The 19411-nt window shown below is 58.4% G+C and overlaps 2 protein-coding genes across 4 annotated transcripts in view; both read left to right on the top strand.

Moving 5' to 3' along the window:
- HSF1 (heat shock transcription factor 1) overlaps positions 1–2400 on the top strand; it is a 52697-nt gene extending 50297 nt beyond the window's left edge. For all 3 annotated transcript variants that reach the window (XM_062492538.1, XM_062492545.1, XM_062492553.1), the window contains exons 12-13: positions 427–496; positions 1777–2400. In XM_062492538.1, coding sequence (XP_062348522.1) covers positions 427–496; positions 1777–2012 — 306 coding nt within the window. In that variant the 3' untranslated portion in view covers positions 2013–2400. The remainder of the gene's footprint in view (positions 1–426; positions 497–1776) is intronic.
- A 13145-nt stretch (positions 2401–15545) lies between these two features.
- The window catches only part of MROH1 (maestro heat like repeat family member 1), an 84241-nt gene continuing 80375 nt past the window's right edge, over positions 15546–19411 (top strand). Inside the window, exons 1-3 of the mRNA XM_062515153.1 lie at positions 15546–16609; positions 16948–17010; positions 17116–17178. Of these exons, the coding sequence (XP_062371137.1) occupies positions 15546–16609; positions 16948–17010; positions 17116–17178 (1190 nt within the window). The remainder of the gene's footprint in view (positions 16610–16947; positions 17011–17115; positions 17179–19411) is intronic.

Here is a 19411-nt window from a genome sequence, read left to right as displayed (position 1 = left end):
GGAATTTCCTTGGGAATGGGGGAAATTCCAGGGTTGGGAGTGGGGGAAATTCCTGGGAATTCCATGGGATGGGAATGGGGGAAATTCCAGGGTTGGGAATGTGGGGAATTCCTGGAATTCCATGGGATGGGAATGGGGGAAATTTCTGGGGATTTCCTTGGGAATGGGGGAAATTCCTGGGAATTCCATGGGATGGAAATGGGGGAAATTCCTGGGTTGGGAATGGGGGAAATTCCTGGGAATTTCCTTGGGAATGGGGGAAATTTCTGGGGATTTCCTTGGGAATGGGGGAAATTCCTGGGAATTCCATGGGATGGGAATGGGGAAAATTTCTGGGATGGGAATTGGATGAGCAGGGGCTGGGTTTGGGATTTAAAATCCGTAAGAACATGGAATAAATGGCAATAATTCCCAAAATTCCGGCAGATCCAGGATCTCCTCTCATCCCAGGAGCAGCAAAAGCCGACGGAGAGTGAACCCGGCGCCGGGGACTCCGGTATTCCCAGTGGGAATTTTGGGAATTTTGGGAATGGGAGACTCCGGAATTCCCAGTGGGAATTTTGGGAATTTGGGGAAGGGGAGATTCCGGAATTCCCAGTGGGAATTTTGGGAGTCAGGAACTCCGGAATTCCCAGTGGGAATTTTGGGATTTGGGAATGGCAGACTCCAGAATTCCCAGTGGGAATTTTGGGAATTTTGGGATTTGGGGAATGGGAGACTCCGGAATTGGGATTGTTATTTGGTTTATAGTGATGTTGGGATTGGGATTGGGATTTGGGATTGGGATTTGGGATTGGATGGGAGAGCCCTTCCCTGGAATTCCAGCCGGAGCTGGGATTATCCCTGCCCTTCCCAAATGTTCCCTGCTGCCCATCCCAGAAATTCCCTGTCCCTCCCAATCAATCCCACATTCCATCCACATTCTCTCTCCCACGTTCCCCATCCCACATTCCCAAAATCCCAATCCCACATTCCCAATCCCAAATTCCCATTTTTCCAGGGAATCACCTGATGCCCTGAACAGTGGATTATCCCAATCCCACATTCCCAATCCTAATCCCGCATTCCCAATCCCACATTCCCAATCCCTAATTCCCAATCCCACATTCCAAATCCCAAATTCCCATTTTTCCAGGGAAGCTCTCGGTGCCTTTCACAGTGGATTATCCCAATCCCTAATTTCCAGTTCAAAAATCCCATTCCCCCATTCCCAATCCCATATTCCCAGTCCTAATCCCACATTCCAAATCCCAAATTCCGAGTCCCACATTTCAAATCCCAAATTCCCATTTTTCCAGGGAAGCACCCAGTGCCCTGCACAGCAGATTATCCCAATCCCAATCCCACATTCCCAATCCCACATTCCAAATCCCATATTCCCAATCCCCCAATCCCAATCCCCCATTCACAATCCCAATCCCACACTCCCAATCCCACATTCCAAATCCCATATTCCCAATCCCCCAATCCCAATCCCACATTCCCAATCCCCCATTCCCAGTCCCCCATTCCCAATCCCTAATTCCCAATCCCACATTCCCAATCCCCCATTCCCAATCCCTAATTCCCAATCCCACATTCCCAATCCCCCATTCCCAGTCCCACATTCCCAAACCTGATTCCAAATTCCCAATCCCCCATTCCCAGTCCCCCATTCCCAATCCCAAATTCCCATTTTTCCAGGGAAGCGCCCCGTGCCCTGCACAGCGGATTATCCCAATCCCACATTCCCAATCCCAATCCCACATTCCCAATCCCAAATTCCCATTTTTCCAGGGAAGCAGCTGGTGCCCTGCACAGTCCAGCCCCTTTTCCTGGTGGATTCCAGCGCCGTCGACGTCGGATCCGGGGATCTTCCCATTTTTTTCGAGCTGGGGGAGGGGCCGTGTTTCCCTGACGGGGACGAATATCCCGAGGAATATCCCGAGGAATATCCCGAGGAATATCCCGAGGATCCCGCGCTGCTGCCGGGCCCGAGGCCGCCCACGCCCAAGGACCCGGCCGTGTCCTAAAATAAAAAAAAAAAAAAAAAAAAAAAAACAAAAAAAACTGGGAATGGGGACAGGGACAGGGACTGGATCCCGGGAAAAAAAAAAAAAAAAAGGATTGAGAAAAGGATTCCGAAAAAGGATCCCAAAAAAAGATCCCAAAAAGGGAAGGAAGCCTCAAGCGACTCCTGCTTCGCACGGATCCCGGAGCCGCCGCTGCCCTCGGAGCATCCTGGAGAATTCCGGGAAATCCTGGAGAATTCCAGGAAATCCTGGAGGATCCCAAATCATCCCAGAGCGTCCTGGGGGAATCCCGGAGCGTTCCAGGAGATTCCAGAGCGTCCCAGGGAATTGTGGGGAATCGTGGAGCGTCCCGGGGGAATCCTGGAGGATCCCAAAAGATTCTGAAGGATCCCAAAAAATCCCAGAGCATCACAGGGGATTCCAGAGGATCCCAAAAAGTCCTGGAGCATCCCAGAGAATTCCAGGAAATCCCAGAGCATCCCGGGAAATGCTGGAGGATCCCAAAAAAAATCCTGGAGCGTCCCAGAGCATCACAAGGGGTTCCAGAGGATCCCAAAAAAATCCCAGAGGATCCCAGAGCTTCACAAAGGATTCCAGAGGATCCCAAAAAGTCCTGCAGCATCCCAGAGAATTCCAGGAAATCCTGGGGAATCATGGAGGATCCCCAAAAAAATCCTGAAGCATCCCAGAGGATCCCAGAGAATTCCAGGAAATCCCGCGGAATCCTGGAGGATCCTAAAAAATCCTGGAGCGTCCCAGAGTATCACAAGGGATTCCAGAGGATCCCCCAAAAAATCCTGGAGCATCCCAGAGGATCCCAAAGATTCCCAAAAAAAAAAAAAATCCTGGAGCATCCTAGAGCATCCTGAAGGATCCCAAAAGATCCCAAAAAATCTCAGAACATCACAAGGAATTCCAGAGGATCCCAAAAAAATCCCAGAGCATCCTGGAGGATCCCGGAGGATCCCTCAGTTCTCGTGCTCCCGAGCTGTTCCCAAATCCCAAAATTCCCGGGGTCGGAGCCGGGAAAAGGGGGATCCGTGGGATCCAGAGATCTGGGATCTGCAGGAGCCAAAACCCAGGGATCCCCAAATCCCAAAATATCCCCAAAAAAAGTCAGCACCTAAAATCCTGAAACAGCCCAAAATCCACGGGATCCTGGGAATTCTGCCAGACCCCAAAATTCCACAGCACCCCAAAAATCTGGCGGTGTGGGTCCCGTGGGATCCTAAAATCCAATGGGACCCCAAAATCCCACAGGACCCCAAAATCTGGAAGTGCCTCAAAATCCGATGGTTCCCCAAAATCCAAGAGGATCCCAAAATTCCACAGGACCCCAAAAACTGGAAGTGCCTCAAAATCCGATGGTTCCCCGAAATCCCACAGGACCCCAAAATCCAATGGGAACCCGAAATCCCACAGGACCCCAAAATCCAATGGGACCCCAAAACCTCACGCTGCCATGAGACCCCCAAAGCCAAGGGGAACCCCAAAATCCAAGAGGATCCCAAAAAAATCCCACAGGACCCCAAAACCTGGCAGTGCCACAAGACCCCAAAATCCAAGAGGATCCCAAAATCCCACAGGACCCCAAATCCTGGCAGTGCCCCAAAATCCAGTGGGACCCCAAAATCCCACAGGACCCCAAAATCCAAGAGGATCCCAAAAAATCCCACAGGACCCCAAAACCTGGCAGTGTCCCCAAATCCCACAGGATCCCAAAATCCTGGCAGTGCTCCTAAATCCCACAGGACCCCAAAATCCAAGAGGATCCCAAAAAAAATCCCACAGGACCCCAAAATCCAGTGGGACCCCAAAATCCAATGGGATCCCAAAATCCTGGCAGTGCTCCTAAATCCCACAGGACCCCAAAATCCAAGAGGATCCCCAAAAAAATCCCACAGGACCCCAAAACCTGGCAGTGTTACAAGACCCCAAAATCCCACAGGACCCCAAAATCCAAGAGGATCCCGAAATCCAAGAGGATCCCAAAAATCCCACAGGACCCCAAAGCCCCAATCCCAACCTCTCCAATTCCTGCTCTGGGTGCTCCTGGTTTTTATTCCCGACTCCCTTCTGGAATTTTGGGGGAAATCCTGCTGAAATTTTGGGGAAATCTCACTGGATTTTTAGGGGATCCTGTTGGAATTTTGGGAAGATCCTGCTGGAATCTTGGGGGGATCCTGCTGGAATTTTGGGGAAAATCTCACTGGAATTTTAGGAGGATCCTGCTGGAATTTTGGAGGATCTCACTGGCATTTTTGGGGAACCCACTGGAATTTTGGGGGATCTTGCCGGATTTTGGGGAAATTGCAGTGGAATTTTGGGAGGATCCTGCTGGAATCTTGGGGGGGGGGGGGGGATCCCACCGGGATTCTTTCCGCTCCCGGTTTGGTGTTCCCGGATTTTCCCGCTCTGCCTCCGCTCTGGGATTTCTCCCTGGACCTCGGGATTGGGAGCAACGACCCCGGAACTGAATTTGGGATTTTTACACGAGAGAAGGACCCAGATCCCGCGCGGGAACGAGTCGGGATTCCTGACGGGAATGTTGGGATTCCATACGGGAACGAGTCGGGATTCCATAGGGGAACGTGTCAGAATTCCATACGGGAACGAGTCCAGATTCCATATGAGAATGTGTCGGTGTTCTATATGGGAACGAGTCCAGATTCCATACGGGAACGTGTCGGAATTCCATACGGGAACGAGTCCAGATTCCATATGAGAATGTGTCGGTGTTCTATATGGGAACGAGTCCGGATTCCATACGGGAACGTGTCGGAATTCCATACGGGAACGAGTCCAGATTCCATATGAGAATGTGTCGGTGTTCTATATGGGAACGAGTCCGGATTCCATACGGGAACGTGTCGGAATTCCATACGGGAACGAGTCCAGATTCCATACGGGAACGTGTCGGAATTCCATAGGGGAACGAGTCGGGATTCCATATGGGAACGTGTCAGAATTCCATAGGGGAACGTGTCGGGATTCCACGTGGGAATGTCCAGATCCCAGATGGGAACAAGCCCAGATTCCATATGGGAATGTGTCGGAATTCCATAGGGGAACGAGCCCAGATTCCATTTGGGAACGTGTTGGGATTCCATAGGGGGATATCCAGTTCCCAGATGGGAACGAGCCCAGATTCCATACGGGAATGTGTTGGGACTCCATAGGGGAATGAGACAGAATTCCATAGGGGAATGTGGTGGGATTCTGTATGGGAATGTGTTGGGATTCCATAGGGGAATGTGTCAGGATTCCATAGGGGAACGTGCACAAATTCCGTATGGGAATGTGTTGGGATTCCAGACGGGAATGTGTTGGGACTCCATAGGTGAATCAGACAGAATTCCATAGGGAAACGTGTCGGGATTCCATAGGGGAACCTGTCAGGATTCCATAGGGGAACGAGCCCAGATTCCATACGGGAATGTGTTGGGACTCCATAGGGGAATGAGTCAGAATTCCATAGGGGAACGTGTGGGGATTCTGTATGGGAATGTGTTGGGATTCCAGACTGGAATGTCGGGATTCCATAGGGGAATGTGTCGGGATTCCATAGGGGAACGTATCGGGATTCCCGACGGGAATGTCCAGATCCCAGATGAGAACAAGACCAGATTCCATAGGGGAACATGTCGGGATTCTATATGGGAACGTGTTGGAATTCCAGACCGGAATGTCAGGATTCCACATGGGAACGTGTCAGGATTCCATAGGGGAACGTGCGCAAATTCCGTATGGGAATGTGTTGGGATTCCAGACGGGAATGTTGGGATTCCATAGGGGAACCTGTTAGGATTCCATGGGGAATGTGTCAGAATTCCGTAGGGGAACGTGTTGGAATTCCACGTGGGAATGCGCAGGATTCCATAGGGGAACCTGTCAGAATTCCATAGGGGAACGTGTCGGGATTCCACGTGGGAATGTCCGGTTCCCAGATGGGAACGAGCCCAGATTCCATACGGGAATGTGTTGGGACTCCATAGGGGAATGAGACAGAATTCCATAGGGGAATGTGGTGGGATTCTGTATGGGAATGTGTTGGGATTCCAGACCGGAATGTTGGGATTCCATAGGGGAACATGTAGGGATTCCATAGGGGAACGTGCGCAAATTCCGTATGGGAACGTGCACAAATTCCGTATGGGAATGTGTTGGGATTCCAGACGGGAATGTTGGGATTCCATAGGGGAACCTGTCAGAATTCCATAGGGGAATGAGCCCCTATTCCACATGGGAATGTTTTGGGATTCCATAGGGGAACCTGTCAGAATTCCATAGGGGAACGTGTCGGGATTCCATGTGGGAATATCCAGATCCCAGATGGGAACGAGCCCAGATTCCATACGGGAATGTGTCGGAATTCCATAGGGGAACGAGCCCAGATTCCATAGGGGAACGAGCCCAGATTCCATACGGGAACGCGTCGGAATTCCATAGGGGAACGTGTCGGGATTCCGTGTGGGAATGGCTGGACTCTACACGGGAATGTCGGAATTCCCGAAGGGAACGAGTCCAGATTCCACCTGGGAATGTGTCCGGATTCCATAGGGGAATATTTTGGGTTTCCATAGGGGGGACAAGCCCAGAATTCCATATGGGAACATGTCAGAATTCCATAGGAGAACGAGTCCAGATTCCAGGTGGGAACGTGACGGGAAAATTCAGGATTCCCGTATGGGACGGACGGGATCCCAAGGCCGCTGAGCTCCCCACATACAGATCCCAAAAAAACCCCTCGGCTCCGGGAATTCCAGGGGGACTCGGGGGAAAACCCATGGATTTGGGGTTGGGAATTGGGATTTGGGGTCGGGAATTGGGATTTGGGGTCGGGAATTGGGATTTGGGGTCAGGAATTGGGATTTGGGGTTGGGAATTGGGATTTGGGGTCAGGAACTGGATTTGGGGTCGGGAATTGGGATTTGGGGTTGGGAATTGGGATTTGGGGTCAGGAATTGGGATTTGGGGTTGGGAATTGGGATTTGGGGTCAGGAACTGGATTTGGGGTCGGGAATTGGGATTTGGAGTCAGGAACTGGATTTGGGGTGGGGAATTGGGATTTGGGGTTGGGAATTGGGATTTGGGGTCAGGAATTGGGATTTGGGGTCAGGAACTGGATTTGGGGTCAGGAATTGGGATTTGGGGTTGGGAATTGAGATTTTGGGAACAGGATTTGGGATTTGGGGTCAGGAATTGGGATTTGGGGTCAGGAACTGGATTTGGGGTTGGGAATTGGGATTTGGGGTCAGGAATTGGGATTTGGGGTCAGGAACTGGATTTGGGGTCGGGAATTGGGATTTGGGGTCGGGAATTGGGATTTGGGGTCAGGAATTGGGATTTTGGGAACAGGATTTGGGATTTGGGGTCGGGAGCCCCCATTTGAACCAGAACCCCAAATTTTTCGGGACCTTCCCCCATTGGGGACTCCTGGGGTCCGACGGAGCCGCCCCAGGTGGGGACAGGGAGGGACAATCCCAAAGTGTCACCCCCGGTGTCCCCACAGTGTCCCCAACGTCCCCCCAGTGTCCCCAGTGATGTCCCCAGTGATGTCCCCAATGTCCCAAATGTCCCCCAGTGTCCCCAATGTCCCCCCAATGTCCCCAAATGTTCCCAATGTCCCCCCAGTGTCCCCAATGTCCCCCCAGTGTCCCCAGTGATGTCCCCAATGATGTCCCCCAAATGTCCCCCCATTATCCCCTCCCCAATGTCCCCCCAATGTCCCCAAATGTTCCCAATGTCCCCCCAGTGTCCCCAGTGATGTCCCCAATGATGTCCCCCAAATGTCCCCCCATTATCCCCTCCCCAATGTCCCCCCAATGTCCCCAAATGTTCCCAATGTCCCCCCAGTGTCCCCAATGTCCCCCCAGTGTCCCCAATGTCCCCCCAATGTCCCCAATGATGTCCCCCCAGTGTCCCCAATGATGTCCCCCCAGTGTCCCCAGTGATGTCCCCACAATGTCCCCCCCCCCGTGTCCCCACCCCTCCCCAACACCCCTGGTGTCTCTGCAGTGACTTTATTGGGGGAGGGGACACCAGCGGGTGACACCAGGAGGGGACACCAGGAGGGGACACCAGGGGGGGTCCGGCCACCCCCAGGGTCCCCCCAGGGTGGGGACACCGAGGGGACACCGAGGGGACAGCGGGGAAGGTCCCACGGGAGAATCCATCGGGAGCGGCCACCTCAGATCCCTGCGAGGGGACAGCGGGGTTGTCACCTGTGTCCCCAAAACTGCCACCTGTGTCCCCAAATTGTCACCCGTGTCCTCGAAATTGTCACCTGTGTCCCCCAAAATTGTCCCCCTGTTGTCACCCGTGACATGGGAATTGTCACCTCCTGTCACCCATGTCCTCGGAATTGTCACCCTGACCCCGGCAGTGTCACCTCTGTCCCCACAGCCACCCCCGTGACCTCCCCCCCAGTGTCCCCACCGTGTCACCCCACCCAATGTCCCCCATTGTCCCCCCAATGTCCCCCAGTGTCCCCTCACTGTCCCCCAATGTCCCCAATGTCCTCTCATTGTCCCCCATTGTCCCCTGGTGTCCCCCCCAGTGTCCCCTCATTGTCCCCCTGGTGTCCCCCATTGTCCCCAATGTCCCCCCAATGTCCCCCCAAATCCCCCATTGTCCCCTCATTGTCCCCTCTGCCCCCCCATTGTCCCCCCAGTGTGTCCCCAACGTCCCCATTGTCCCCTCATTGTCTCCCAATGTCCCCCCAGTGTCCTCTCATTGTCCCCAGTGTCCCCTCAGTGTCCCCCCATTGTCCCCCCAATGTCCCCAGTGCCCCCCCATTGTCCCCCCGGTGTCCCCATTGTCCCCTCAATGTCCCCTCATTGTCCCCTCTGTCCCCCCATTGTCCCCCCAGTGTGTCCCCAATGTCCCCCCAATGTCCCCAGTGTCCCCCATTGTCCCCCCAGTGTGTCCCCAATGTCCCCCCATTGTCCCCCCAGTGTCCCCTCTGTCCCTCCCCAATGTCCCCCCATTGTCCCCATTGCCCCCCCACTGTCCCCCTGGTGTCCCCCCAAATCCCCCCAATGTCCCCCCATTGTCCCCCCATGTCCCCTCTGTCCCTCCCCATTGTCCCCCCAGTGTCCCCCCCCCATTGTCCCCTGTGTCACCCTGAGCCGCCAGCGCCTCCTCGGAGTCCAGGTCTCGCTCCCCACCTGGGGACAAGGTCAGGGCTAGGCCCGGAAATGGGGAACCCCAAAAACGGGGAATCCCAAAAATGGGGAACCCCGAAAACTGGGAATCCCAAAAATGGGGAACCCAAAAAACGGGGAATCCCAAAAACTGGGAATCCCAAAAATGGGGAACCCCGAAAACTGAAAATCCCAAAAATGAGGACCCCCAAAAACTGGGAACCCTAAAAATGAGTAACCCCAAAAACTGGGAACCCGAAAAATGGGGAACCCAAAAAATTGGGAATCACAAAAATGGGGAACCCCAAAAATGGGAAACCCCAAAAATGGGGAATCCCAAAAACGGGGAACCCCAAAAACGGGGAACCCAAAAAATGGGGAACCCCAAAAAACTGGGAATCCCAAAAACTGGGAATCCCAAAAATGAGGAACCCCAAAAACTGGGAACCCCGAAAATGGGAAACCCAAAAACGGGGAATCCCAAAAATGGGAATCCCAAAAACGGGGAATCCCAAAAATGGGGAATCCCAAAAATGGGAAGCTGAAAATGGGGAACCCCAAAAACTGGGAATCCCAAAAACGGGGAACCCCAAAAACTGGGAACCCCAAAAACGAGGCACCACTGAGCTGGGGGACCCCAAATTCTGGGGCGTTGGGTTTTGGGGTCTGGGGGCTTTGGGGATCCCCAGGATCAGGATTTGGGGTCAGGATTTGGGTCTGGGGGATTTGGGGTCAAGATTTGGGGTCAGGATTTGGGGTCAGTTCGGGTCTGGGGGATTTGGGGTCAAGATTTGGGGTCAGGATTTGGGTCTTGGGGCTCTGGGGACCCCCCCGGGTTGGGATTTGGGATCAGGATTTGGGTCTGGGGACTTTGGGGATCCCCAGGATCAGGATTTGGGTCTGGGGGATTTGGGGATCCCCAGGATCAGGATTTGGGGTCAGGATTTGGGTCTGGGGGATTTGGGGATCCCCAGGACCAGGATTTGGGGTCAGGATTTGGGTCTGGGGACTTTGGGGTCAGGATTTGGGTCTGGGGGATTTGGGGATCCCCAGGACCAGGATTTGGGGTCAGGATTTGGGTCTGGGGACTTTGGGGTCAGGATTTGGGTCTGGGGGATTTGGGGATCCCCAGGACCAGGATTTGGGGTCAGGATTTGGGTCTGGGGACTTTGGGGTCAGGATTTGGGTCTGGGGGATTTGGGGATCCCCAGGACCAGGATTTGGGGTCAGGATTTGGGTCTGGGGACTTTGGGGTCAGGATTTGGGTCTGGGGGATTTGGGGATCCCCAGGACCAGGATTTGGGGTCAGGATTTGGGTCTGGGGACTTTGGGGTCAGGATTTGGGTCTGGGGGATTTGGGGATCCCCAGGACCAGGATTTGGGGTCAGGATTTGGGTCTGGGGACTTTGGGGTCAGGATTTGGGTCTGGGGGATTTGGGGATCCCCAGGACCAGGATTTGGGGTCAGGATTTGGGTCTGGGGACTTTGGGGTCAGGATTTGGGTCTGGGGGATTTGGGGATCCCCAGGACCAGGATTTGGGGTCAGGATTTGGGTCTGGGGACTTTGGGGTCAGGATTTGGGTCTGGGGGATTTGGGGATCCCCAGGACCAGGATTTGGGGTCAGGATTTGGGTCTGGGGGATTTGGGGATCCCCAGGATCAGGATTTGGGGTCAGGATTTGGGTCTGGGGACTTTGGGGTCAGGATTTGGGTCTGGGGGATTTGGGGATCCCCAGGATCAGGATTTGGGGTCAGGATTTGGGTCTGGGGGCTCTGGGGACCCCCGGGGGTCTCACCCTCCTGGGACTCGCTGGACTGGGAGGGGACATCGGGACTGGGACCTGGGGGGGAGGGGACGGTGGGGGACACGGAGACCCCTCCCCAAATCCCATAAAGACCCCGCCCCCCAAATCCCACAGAGACCCCTCCCCAAATCCTACACAGGCCCCTCCCCAAATCCCACAGAGACCCCGCCCCAAATTCCACACAGACCCCGCCCCAAATTCCAGAGGCCCCTCCCCAAATCCCGCAGAGGCCCCGCCCCAAATTCCAGAGACCCCCTCCCCAAATCCCACACAGACCCCTCCCCAAATCCAGACTCCTCCCCAAATTCCACACAGACCCCGCCCCAAATTCGAGGCCCCTCCCCAAATCCCGCAGAGACCCCTCCCCAAATCCAGAGACCCCTCCCCAAATCCCGCAGAGGCCCCTCCCCAAAATCCAGAGACCCCTCCCCAAATCCCGCAGAGACCCCTCCCCAAAATCCAGAGACCCCTCCCCAAATCCCACAGAGACCCCTCCCCAAATCCCAGAGACCCCTCCCCAAAATCCAGAGACCCCTCCCCAAATCCCGCAGAGACCCCTCCCCAAGATCCAGAGACCCCTCCCCAAATCCCGCAGAGACCCCTCCCCAAATCCAGACCCCGCCCCAAATTCCATAGAGACCCCTCCCCAAATCCCAGAGACCCCTCCCCAAGATCCAGAGACCCCTCCCCAAATCCCGCAGAGACCCCTCCCCAAATGCAGACCCCTCCCCAAATCCCGCAGAGACCCCTCCCCAAATCCCAGAGACCCCTCCCCAAAATCCAGAGACCCCTCCCCAAATCCCGCAGAGACCCCTCCCCAAATCCAGAGACCCCTCCCCAAATCCAGAGACCCCTCCCCAAATTCCACACAGACCCCGCCTCAAATTCCAGAGGCCCCTCCCCAAATCCCAGAGACCCCTCCCCAAATCCAGAGACCCCTCCCCAAATCCCGCAGAGACCCCTCCCCAAAATCCAGAGACCCCTCCCCAAATCCCGCAGAGACCCCTCCCCAAATCCAGAGACCCCTCCCCAAATTCCACACAGACCCCGCCTCAAATTCCAGAGGCCCCTCCCCAAATCCCAGAGACCCCTCCCCAAATCCAGAGACCCCTCCCCAAATCCCGCAGAGACCCCTCCCCAAAATCCAGAGACCCCTCCCCAAATCCCGCAGAGACCCCTCCCCAAATCCCAGAGACCCCTCCCCAAGATCCAGAGACCCCTCCCCAAATCCCACAGAGACCCCTCCCCAAATCCCGCAGAGACCCCTCCCCAAATCCAGAGACCCCTCCCCAAATTCCACACAGACCCCGCCTCAAATTCCAGAGGCCCCTCCCCAAATCCCAGAGACCCCTCCCCAAATCCAGAGACCCCTCCCCAAATCCCGCAGAGACCCCTCCCCAAAATCCAGAGACCCCTCCCCAAATCCCGCAGAGACCCCTCCCCAAAATCCAGAGACCCCTCCCCAAAATCCAGAGACCCCTCCCCAAATCCCATAAAGACCCCGCCCCCCAAATCCCACAGAGACCCCTCCCCAAATCCCGCAGAGACCCCTCCCCAAATCCCAGAGACCCCTCCCCAAATCCCAGAGACCCCTCCCCAAATCCCAGAGACCCCTCCCCAAATCCAGACCCCGCCCCAAATTCCATAGAGACCCCTCCCCCAATCCCAGAGCCCCCTCCCCAAACCCGAGCCCCCCTCACCTGGGGGTCCCCCCCCCGCCGGGTCCCCTCTGACCGCGCCGCTCTCGGATCCGGAGTCGCCCCCCGGGGGGGGGTCCCGGGGGTCCGTGGCCACCGAGGACCCCGGGAAGGCGAGTGACGTCACACCTGGCCACAGCCCGTTTTTGGGGATCCCCCACACCAATTCTGGGGTCCCCATCCCCCTTTTTGGGGTCCCCGATCCCATTTTTGGGTTCTCCGTCCCCATTTTTGGGGTCCCCGTCCCCATTTTTGGGATCCCCCACCCCATTTTTGGGTTCCCTTTTCCCATTTTTGGGATCCCCATCCCCATTTTTGGGATCCCGTTCTCCATTTTTGGGGTCCCCTTCCCCATTTTTGGGGTCGCTGATCCCATTTCTGGGATCCCCATCCCCATTTTTTGGGTCCCCATTCCCAGTTCTGGGATCCCCATCCCCATTTTTGGGGTCCCCGATCCCATTTTTGGGATCCCCATCCCCATTTTTGGGATCCCTTTCCCCATTTTTGGGGTCCCCGATTCCATTTTTGGGTTCTCCATCTCCGTTTCTGGGGTCCCCATCCGATATTTGGGGTCCCTGATCCCATTTCTGGGATCCCCATCCCCATTTTTAGGATCCCTGATCCCATTTTTGGGGTCCCCATTCCCAGTTCGGGGGTCCCCGATCCCATTTTTGGGGTCCCCCTCCCCATTTTGGGGGGCCCGGTTCCCATTTTTGGGGTCTTCGTGCCCATTTTTAGGATCCCTGATCCCATTTTTGGGATCCCCATCCCCATTTTTGGGATCCCCATCCCCATTTTTGGGGTCCCTACCTTTGCCCAGGTGCGCCGAGGTGCTGAGATCACCTGGGGGGAGCGGGCGGGGAGGGGGGGGGGGGGGGGTCAGGAGAATTTTGGGGTCCCCGAGGAATTTTTTGGGGTTCTCAGGGAGGACTTTGAGGTTCCTGGTTGGTTTTTTGGGGGTTCCCGAGGGATTTTTGGGGTCCCCAGGGGGTGGTCAGGAGGATTTTGGGGTTCCCAAAGAAGATTTTGGGGATCCCTGGAGTTTTTTTGGGGTTCCCAGGGAGGATTTTGGAGATCCTGGGAGGTTTTTTGGGGGTTCCCGAGGGATTTTGGGTGTCAGGGAAATTTTGGGGTCCCCGAGGAGTTTTTGGGGTCCCCAGGAAGAGGTCAGGGAAATTTTGGGGTCCCCGAGGAGGATTTTGGGGTTCCAGAAGGTTTTTTTGGGGTTCCCGGGGGATTTTTGGGGTCCCCAAAGGGGGGGTCAGGAGGATTTTTTGGGGTCCCCCTCCCCCACTCACTCTCTCCCGACGCCTCCAGCTTGGCGGGACCAGCGGGGTCTGGGACAGACGGACAGAGGGACAGACGGGGACAGAGGGGACAGAGGGACAGAGGGACAGGGGGACAGAGGGACAGAGGGGACAGAGGGACAGAGGGGACAGAGGGACAGAGGGACAGAGGGGACAGGGGGACAGAGGGACAGAGGGGACAGAGGGGACAGAGGGACAGAGGGGACAGAGGGACAGAGGGGACAGGGGGACAGAGGGACAGAGGGGACAGAGGGACAGAGGGACAGAGGGGACAGAGGGACAGAGGGGACAGGGGGACAGAGGGACAGACGGGGACAGAGGGACAGGGGGACAGAGGGGACAGAGGGACAGACAGGGGGACAGAGGGGACAGAGGGACAGAGGGACAGGGGGACAGAGGGGACAAAGGGACAGAGGGACAGGGGGACAGAGGGGACAGAGGGACAGAGGGACAGGGGGACAGAGGGACAGGGGGGACAGACAAAAGGACACAGGGACAGACGGACACAGGGCACTCATCACCCGCCGTGTCCCCAAAGTCCCCAAACCCTCCCCCCCTCACCTTGGTTCCCCCCCCCCCCAAAAATTTGGGGTCCCCTCCCCCACCCCGTACCTGGGGTCTGTCCTTCCGCCGACAGCGCCACCTGCAGGGGACCCGAGGGCTCTGCGGGGACATCGGGGGTGACATCGGGGGTGGCACCAGAGTGACATCGGGGGTGACATCGGGGGGGACATCGGGGGGACACCGGGGGTGACATCGGGGGTGGACACCAGAGTGACACCGGGGACAGGGGGGATGGCACCGGGGTGACACGGAGGTGACCCCTGGGCTCGCGGGACCCCTCCCCCCAAAAAAATCCCCTCCCCCACCGCCCCCTCACCATCGGCCGTCGCGGTGGCCACCAGCAGGAGCGCGACAATGGCCACAGCCGGGAGCCTGCGGGGACACGGCGACATTGGGGACACCCGGGTCCCCAAATGTCACTCCCTGGCCATTGTCACCCCCCTCTGTGTCCCCCCTCCCCCCCAGATCTTTCCTGGTGACACCCGGGTCACCCAGGACCCCACCTTGGGACCTCCGTGTCTCCTCTGTCCCCGCTGTCCCCGCGATGTCGCCGCTGTCCCCTCCATCCCCTTTATCCTCCCTATCCCCGATGTCCCCTCGCTGTCTCCCCGGTGTCCCCCTGCTGTCCCTTTTTGTCCCTCCTCTCTGTCCCCTCATTGTCCCCTTATCTGTCCCCTCTCTGTCCCCTCTCTGTCCCCTCATTGTCCCCTTATCTTTCCCCTCGGTGTCCCCACTCTGTCCCCTCTCTCTGTCCCCTCCATGTCCCCTCTCTGTCCCCTCTCTCTGTCCCCTCTCCATCCCCTCTCCATCCCCTCTCTGTCCCCTCTCTGTCCCCTCTCCATCCCCTCCCTGTCCCCTCTCTGTCCCCTCTCTGTCCCCTCCCTGTCCCCTCTCTGTCCCCTCTCTCTGTCCCCTCTCTGTCCCCTCTCTGTCCTCTCTCTGTCCCCTCCCTGTCCCCTCTCTGTCCCCTGTTGTCCCCCCGTTGTCGCCCCCCGCTCACCCCCGGCACTCGCCCATGGCTGCTCGGGTCGGTTTCAGCGGGCCCGGCACCGCCCGGCCCGGTTTTAGCGGCGGGGACCGGGGAGGGGCCGGTGGCGCGGGGCCAACCAATCCCGGCCCGGCTCCGGCCCCGAACCGGAACCGGAACCGGGACCGGGACCGGGACCGAACCGGGATGGAACTGGGACGGAACCGGGATGGAACCGGGACTGAGCCAGCACCGGACCGAGATGGAACCGGGACTGTACTGGGACGGAACCGGGACCGCACCGCGACTGTGGGACTGAACCGGGACTGCAGCGGAACCGGACCGGGACCTCACGGAGACTGCGGTACCGCACCGGGACTGCACTGGAACTGCGGGACTGGACCGGGACCGCAGCGGAACCGGACCGGGACTGCACTGGGACTGCGGGTATCGGACCTGGCACCGTGCCGCGACCGCATTAAAACCGCACCGGAACCGCACCGGGACCGCAGCGGGACCGCAGCGGAACCGGACCGGGACCGCAGCGGAACCGGACCGGGACCGCACCGGGACTGCAGCGGAACCGGACCGGGACCGCAGCGGGACCGCAGCGGAACCGGACCGGAACCGCACCGGGACCGCAGCGGAACCGGACCGGGACCGCAGCGGAACCGGACCGGGACCGCACCGGGACTGCAGCGGAACCGGACCGGGACCGCAGCGGAACCGGACCGGGACCGCACCGGGACTGCAGCGGAACCGGACCGGGACCGCAGCGGAACCGGACCGGGACCGCAGCGGGACCGCACCGGGACCGCAGCGGAACCGCACCGGGACCGCAGCGGAACCGGACCGGGACCGCACCAAGAGCGAGGATTGGAACTGGGCCGGCAGAGAACCGGGACCGCACCGCGGCCGAACCGGAACCGGGAATGGCACCGGGAACCGGAACCGGGAACCGGAACCGGGAACCGGGAATGGCACCGGGAACCGGAACCGGGAACCGGGAATGGAACCGGGAATGGAACCGGGAACCGGAACCGGGAATGGAACCGATACCGGGACCCCCATATCGGGACCCCCCACAACTGTCGCAGTGCGGGGACCCCAAAGTGACAACGGGGACCCCAAAACCAGAGACACAAGCGGGACCCCCCCAGCCCCATTTTGGGGGGACCCCAGCCCCAAATTCGGGACCCACCCCCAGCCCCATTTTGGGGGGACCCCAAACTCGTGACCACGACCCCCAGCCCCAGTTTTGGGGATCCCCAATTCCCAAGACCTCCACTGGGACCCCCAAACCCAAAACCCCGTCCCCAACTTTGGGGTTCCCCCAAAACCCCCAGCCCCATTTTGGGGGCTCCAGATGCGAATTTGGGGCATCCAGGTGTGAATTGGGGGGTTCCAGGTGCGGATTTGGGGATTCCAGGTGTGAATTTGGCGTTTCCAGGTGTAAATCCGGGGTCTCCAGGTGTGAATTTGGGGTCTCCAGGTGTGAATTTGGGGTTTCCAGGTGAGGATTTGAGGTCTCCAGGTGAGGATTTGGGGTTTCCAGGTGAGGATTTGGGGTTTCCAGGTGTAAATTTGGGGTCTCCAGGAGTGAATTTGGGGTTTCCAGGTGTAAATTTGGGGTTTCCAGGTGTAAATTTGGGGTCTCCAGGAGTGAATTTGGGGTTTCCAGGTGAGGATTTGGGGTTTCCAGGTGTAAATTTGGGGTCTCCAGGAGTGAATTTGGGGTTTCCAGGTGAGGATTTGGGGTCTCCAGGAGTGAATTTGGGGTCTCCAGGTGTGAATTTGGGGTCTCCAGGTGAGGATTTGGGGTCTCCAGGTGTGAATTTGGGGTCTCCAGGTGAGGATTTGGGATCTCCAGGTGAGGATTTGGGGTCTCCAGGTGTAAATTTGGAATTTCCAGGAGATCCCAGCGCCCCTTCCCGGGCCCCCTGAGCCGGGGGGTGGCGGTGACACCGAGGGGGTGACACGGGGGGGAGGTGACACCGAGGGGGTGACACCGAGGGGGTGACACGGGGGGGGAGGTGACACCGAGGGGGTGGCGGTGACACCGAGGGGGTGACACGGGGGGGAGGTGACACCGAGGGGGTGGCGGTGACACCGAGGGGGTGACACGGGGGGGAGGTGACACCGAGGGGGTGACACCGAGGGGGTGACACGGGGGGGAGGTGACACCGAGGGGGTGGCGGTGACACCGAGGGGGTGACACGGGGGGGGGAGGTGACACCGAGGGGGTGACACCGAGGGGGTGACACGGGGGGGAGGTGACACCGAGGGGGTGGCGGTGTCGCACAAGGGTCCCTTTGATGCCATCAAAGCCGCTTTGTGCCGGGATTAGGGGGTGGGGGATGGGCGGGGGGGGGGGGGGGGGGGGGTTGGGCTGAGAACAACCCGGGATGGGGGGGGGGGGGGGAGGGGGGAGGGGGAGAGACCCCAAAATTGAACCCAGGACACGAGGAGGGACCCCAAATGCCAGCCCTGGATCACGGGGGGACCCCAAATCCCAGGACACGAGGGGGGATCCCAAATCCCATCCCAAGGGGACACTGCAGACCCCATCCCCCACTCCCGGTGTCCCCTGTCCCCACCCCCGGTCGGTGTCACGTGTCCCCCCCCCCCGTCCCCCCTGGCACGGCCGGGACAAAGGCTCTTTGTCCGTCTGTCCCTCTGTCCCCCTGTCCCTCTGTCCCCTCTGTCCCCTCTGTCCCTCTGTCCCTCTGTCCCCTCTGTCCCCCTGTCCCTCTGTCCGTCTGTCCCTCTGTCCCCTCTGTCCCCCTGTCCCTCTGTCCCCTCTGTCCCTCTGTCCCCTCTGTCCCCCTGTCCCTCTGTCCCTCTGTCCGTCTGTCCCTCTGTCCCTCTGTCCCCCCTGTCCCTCTGTCCCTCTGTCCCTCTGTCCCCTCGTCCCCCTGTCCCCCTGTCCCTCTGTCCCCTCGGTCCCTCTGTCCCTCTGTCCCTCTGTCCCCTCTGTCCCTCTGTCCCCTCTGTCCGTCTGTCCCTCTGTCCCCTCTGTCCCTCTGTCCCTCTGTCCCTCTGTCCCCCTGTCCCTCTGTCCCTCTGTCCCCTCTGTCCCTCTGTCCCCTCTGTCCCTCTGTCCCTCTGTCCCCTCTGTCCCCCTGTCCCTCTGTCCCTCTGTCCCTCTGTCCCCCTGTCCCTCTGTCCCTCTGTCCCCTCTGTCCCTCTGTCCCCTCTGTCCCCTCTGTCCCTCTGTCCCCTCTGTCCCTCTGTCCCCCCTGTCCCCTCTGTCCCCCTGTCCCTCTGTCCCTCTGTCCGTCTGTCCCCCTGTCCCTCTGTCCGTCTGTCCCCTCTGTCCCTCTGTCCCTCTGTCCGTCTGTCCCCCTGTCCCTCTGTCCCTCTGTCCCTCTGTCCGTCTGTCCCCCTGTCCCTCTGTCCCCTCTGTCCGTCTGTCCCCCTGTCCCTCTGTCCGTCTGTCCCCTCTGTCCCTCTGTCCCTCTGTCCCCTCTGTCCCTCTGTCCCCCCTGTCCCCTCTGTCCCTCTGTCCGTCTGTCCCTCTGTCCCTCTGTCCCCTCTGTCCCTCTGTCCCCTCTGTCCCCTCTGTCCCCCTGTCCCTCTGTCCGTCTGTCCCTCTGTCCCTCTGTCCCCTCTGTCCCCTCTGTCCCCTCTGTCCCTCTGTCCCCTCGTCCCCCTGTCCGTCTGTCCCTCTGTCCCCTCTGTCCCTCTGTCCCTCTGTCCCTCTGTCCCCTCTGTCCCTGTGACAGCAGTGAGTGCCCGGCCTGGCACTGGGAGCACTGGGAGGGAACTGGGAATGGCACTGGGAGCACTGGGAACATTGGGAAAGGAACTGGGAACACTGGGAGGGAACTGGGAACACTGGGAGCACTGGGAACAGTAGGGGGCACTGGGAGCACTGGGAACATTGGGAGGGAACTGTGGACACTGGGAATACT

Source organism: Cinclus cinclus, chromosome 1 (assembly GCF_963662255.1).
Source record: "Cinclus cinclus chromosome 1, bCinCin1.1, whole genome shotgun sequence".
NCBI lineage: Eukaryota > Metazoa > Chordata > Aves > Passeriformes > Cinclidae > Cinclus > Cinclus cinclus.
This window is presented reverse-complemented; position numbering and strand designations above follow the sequence as displayed.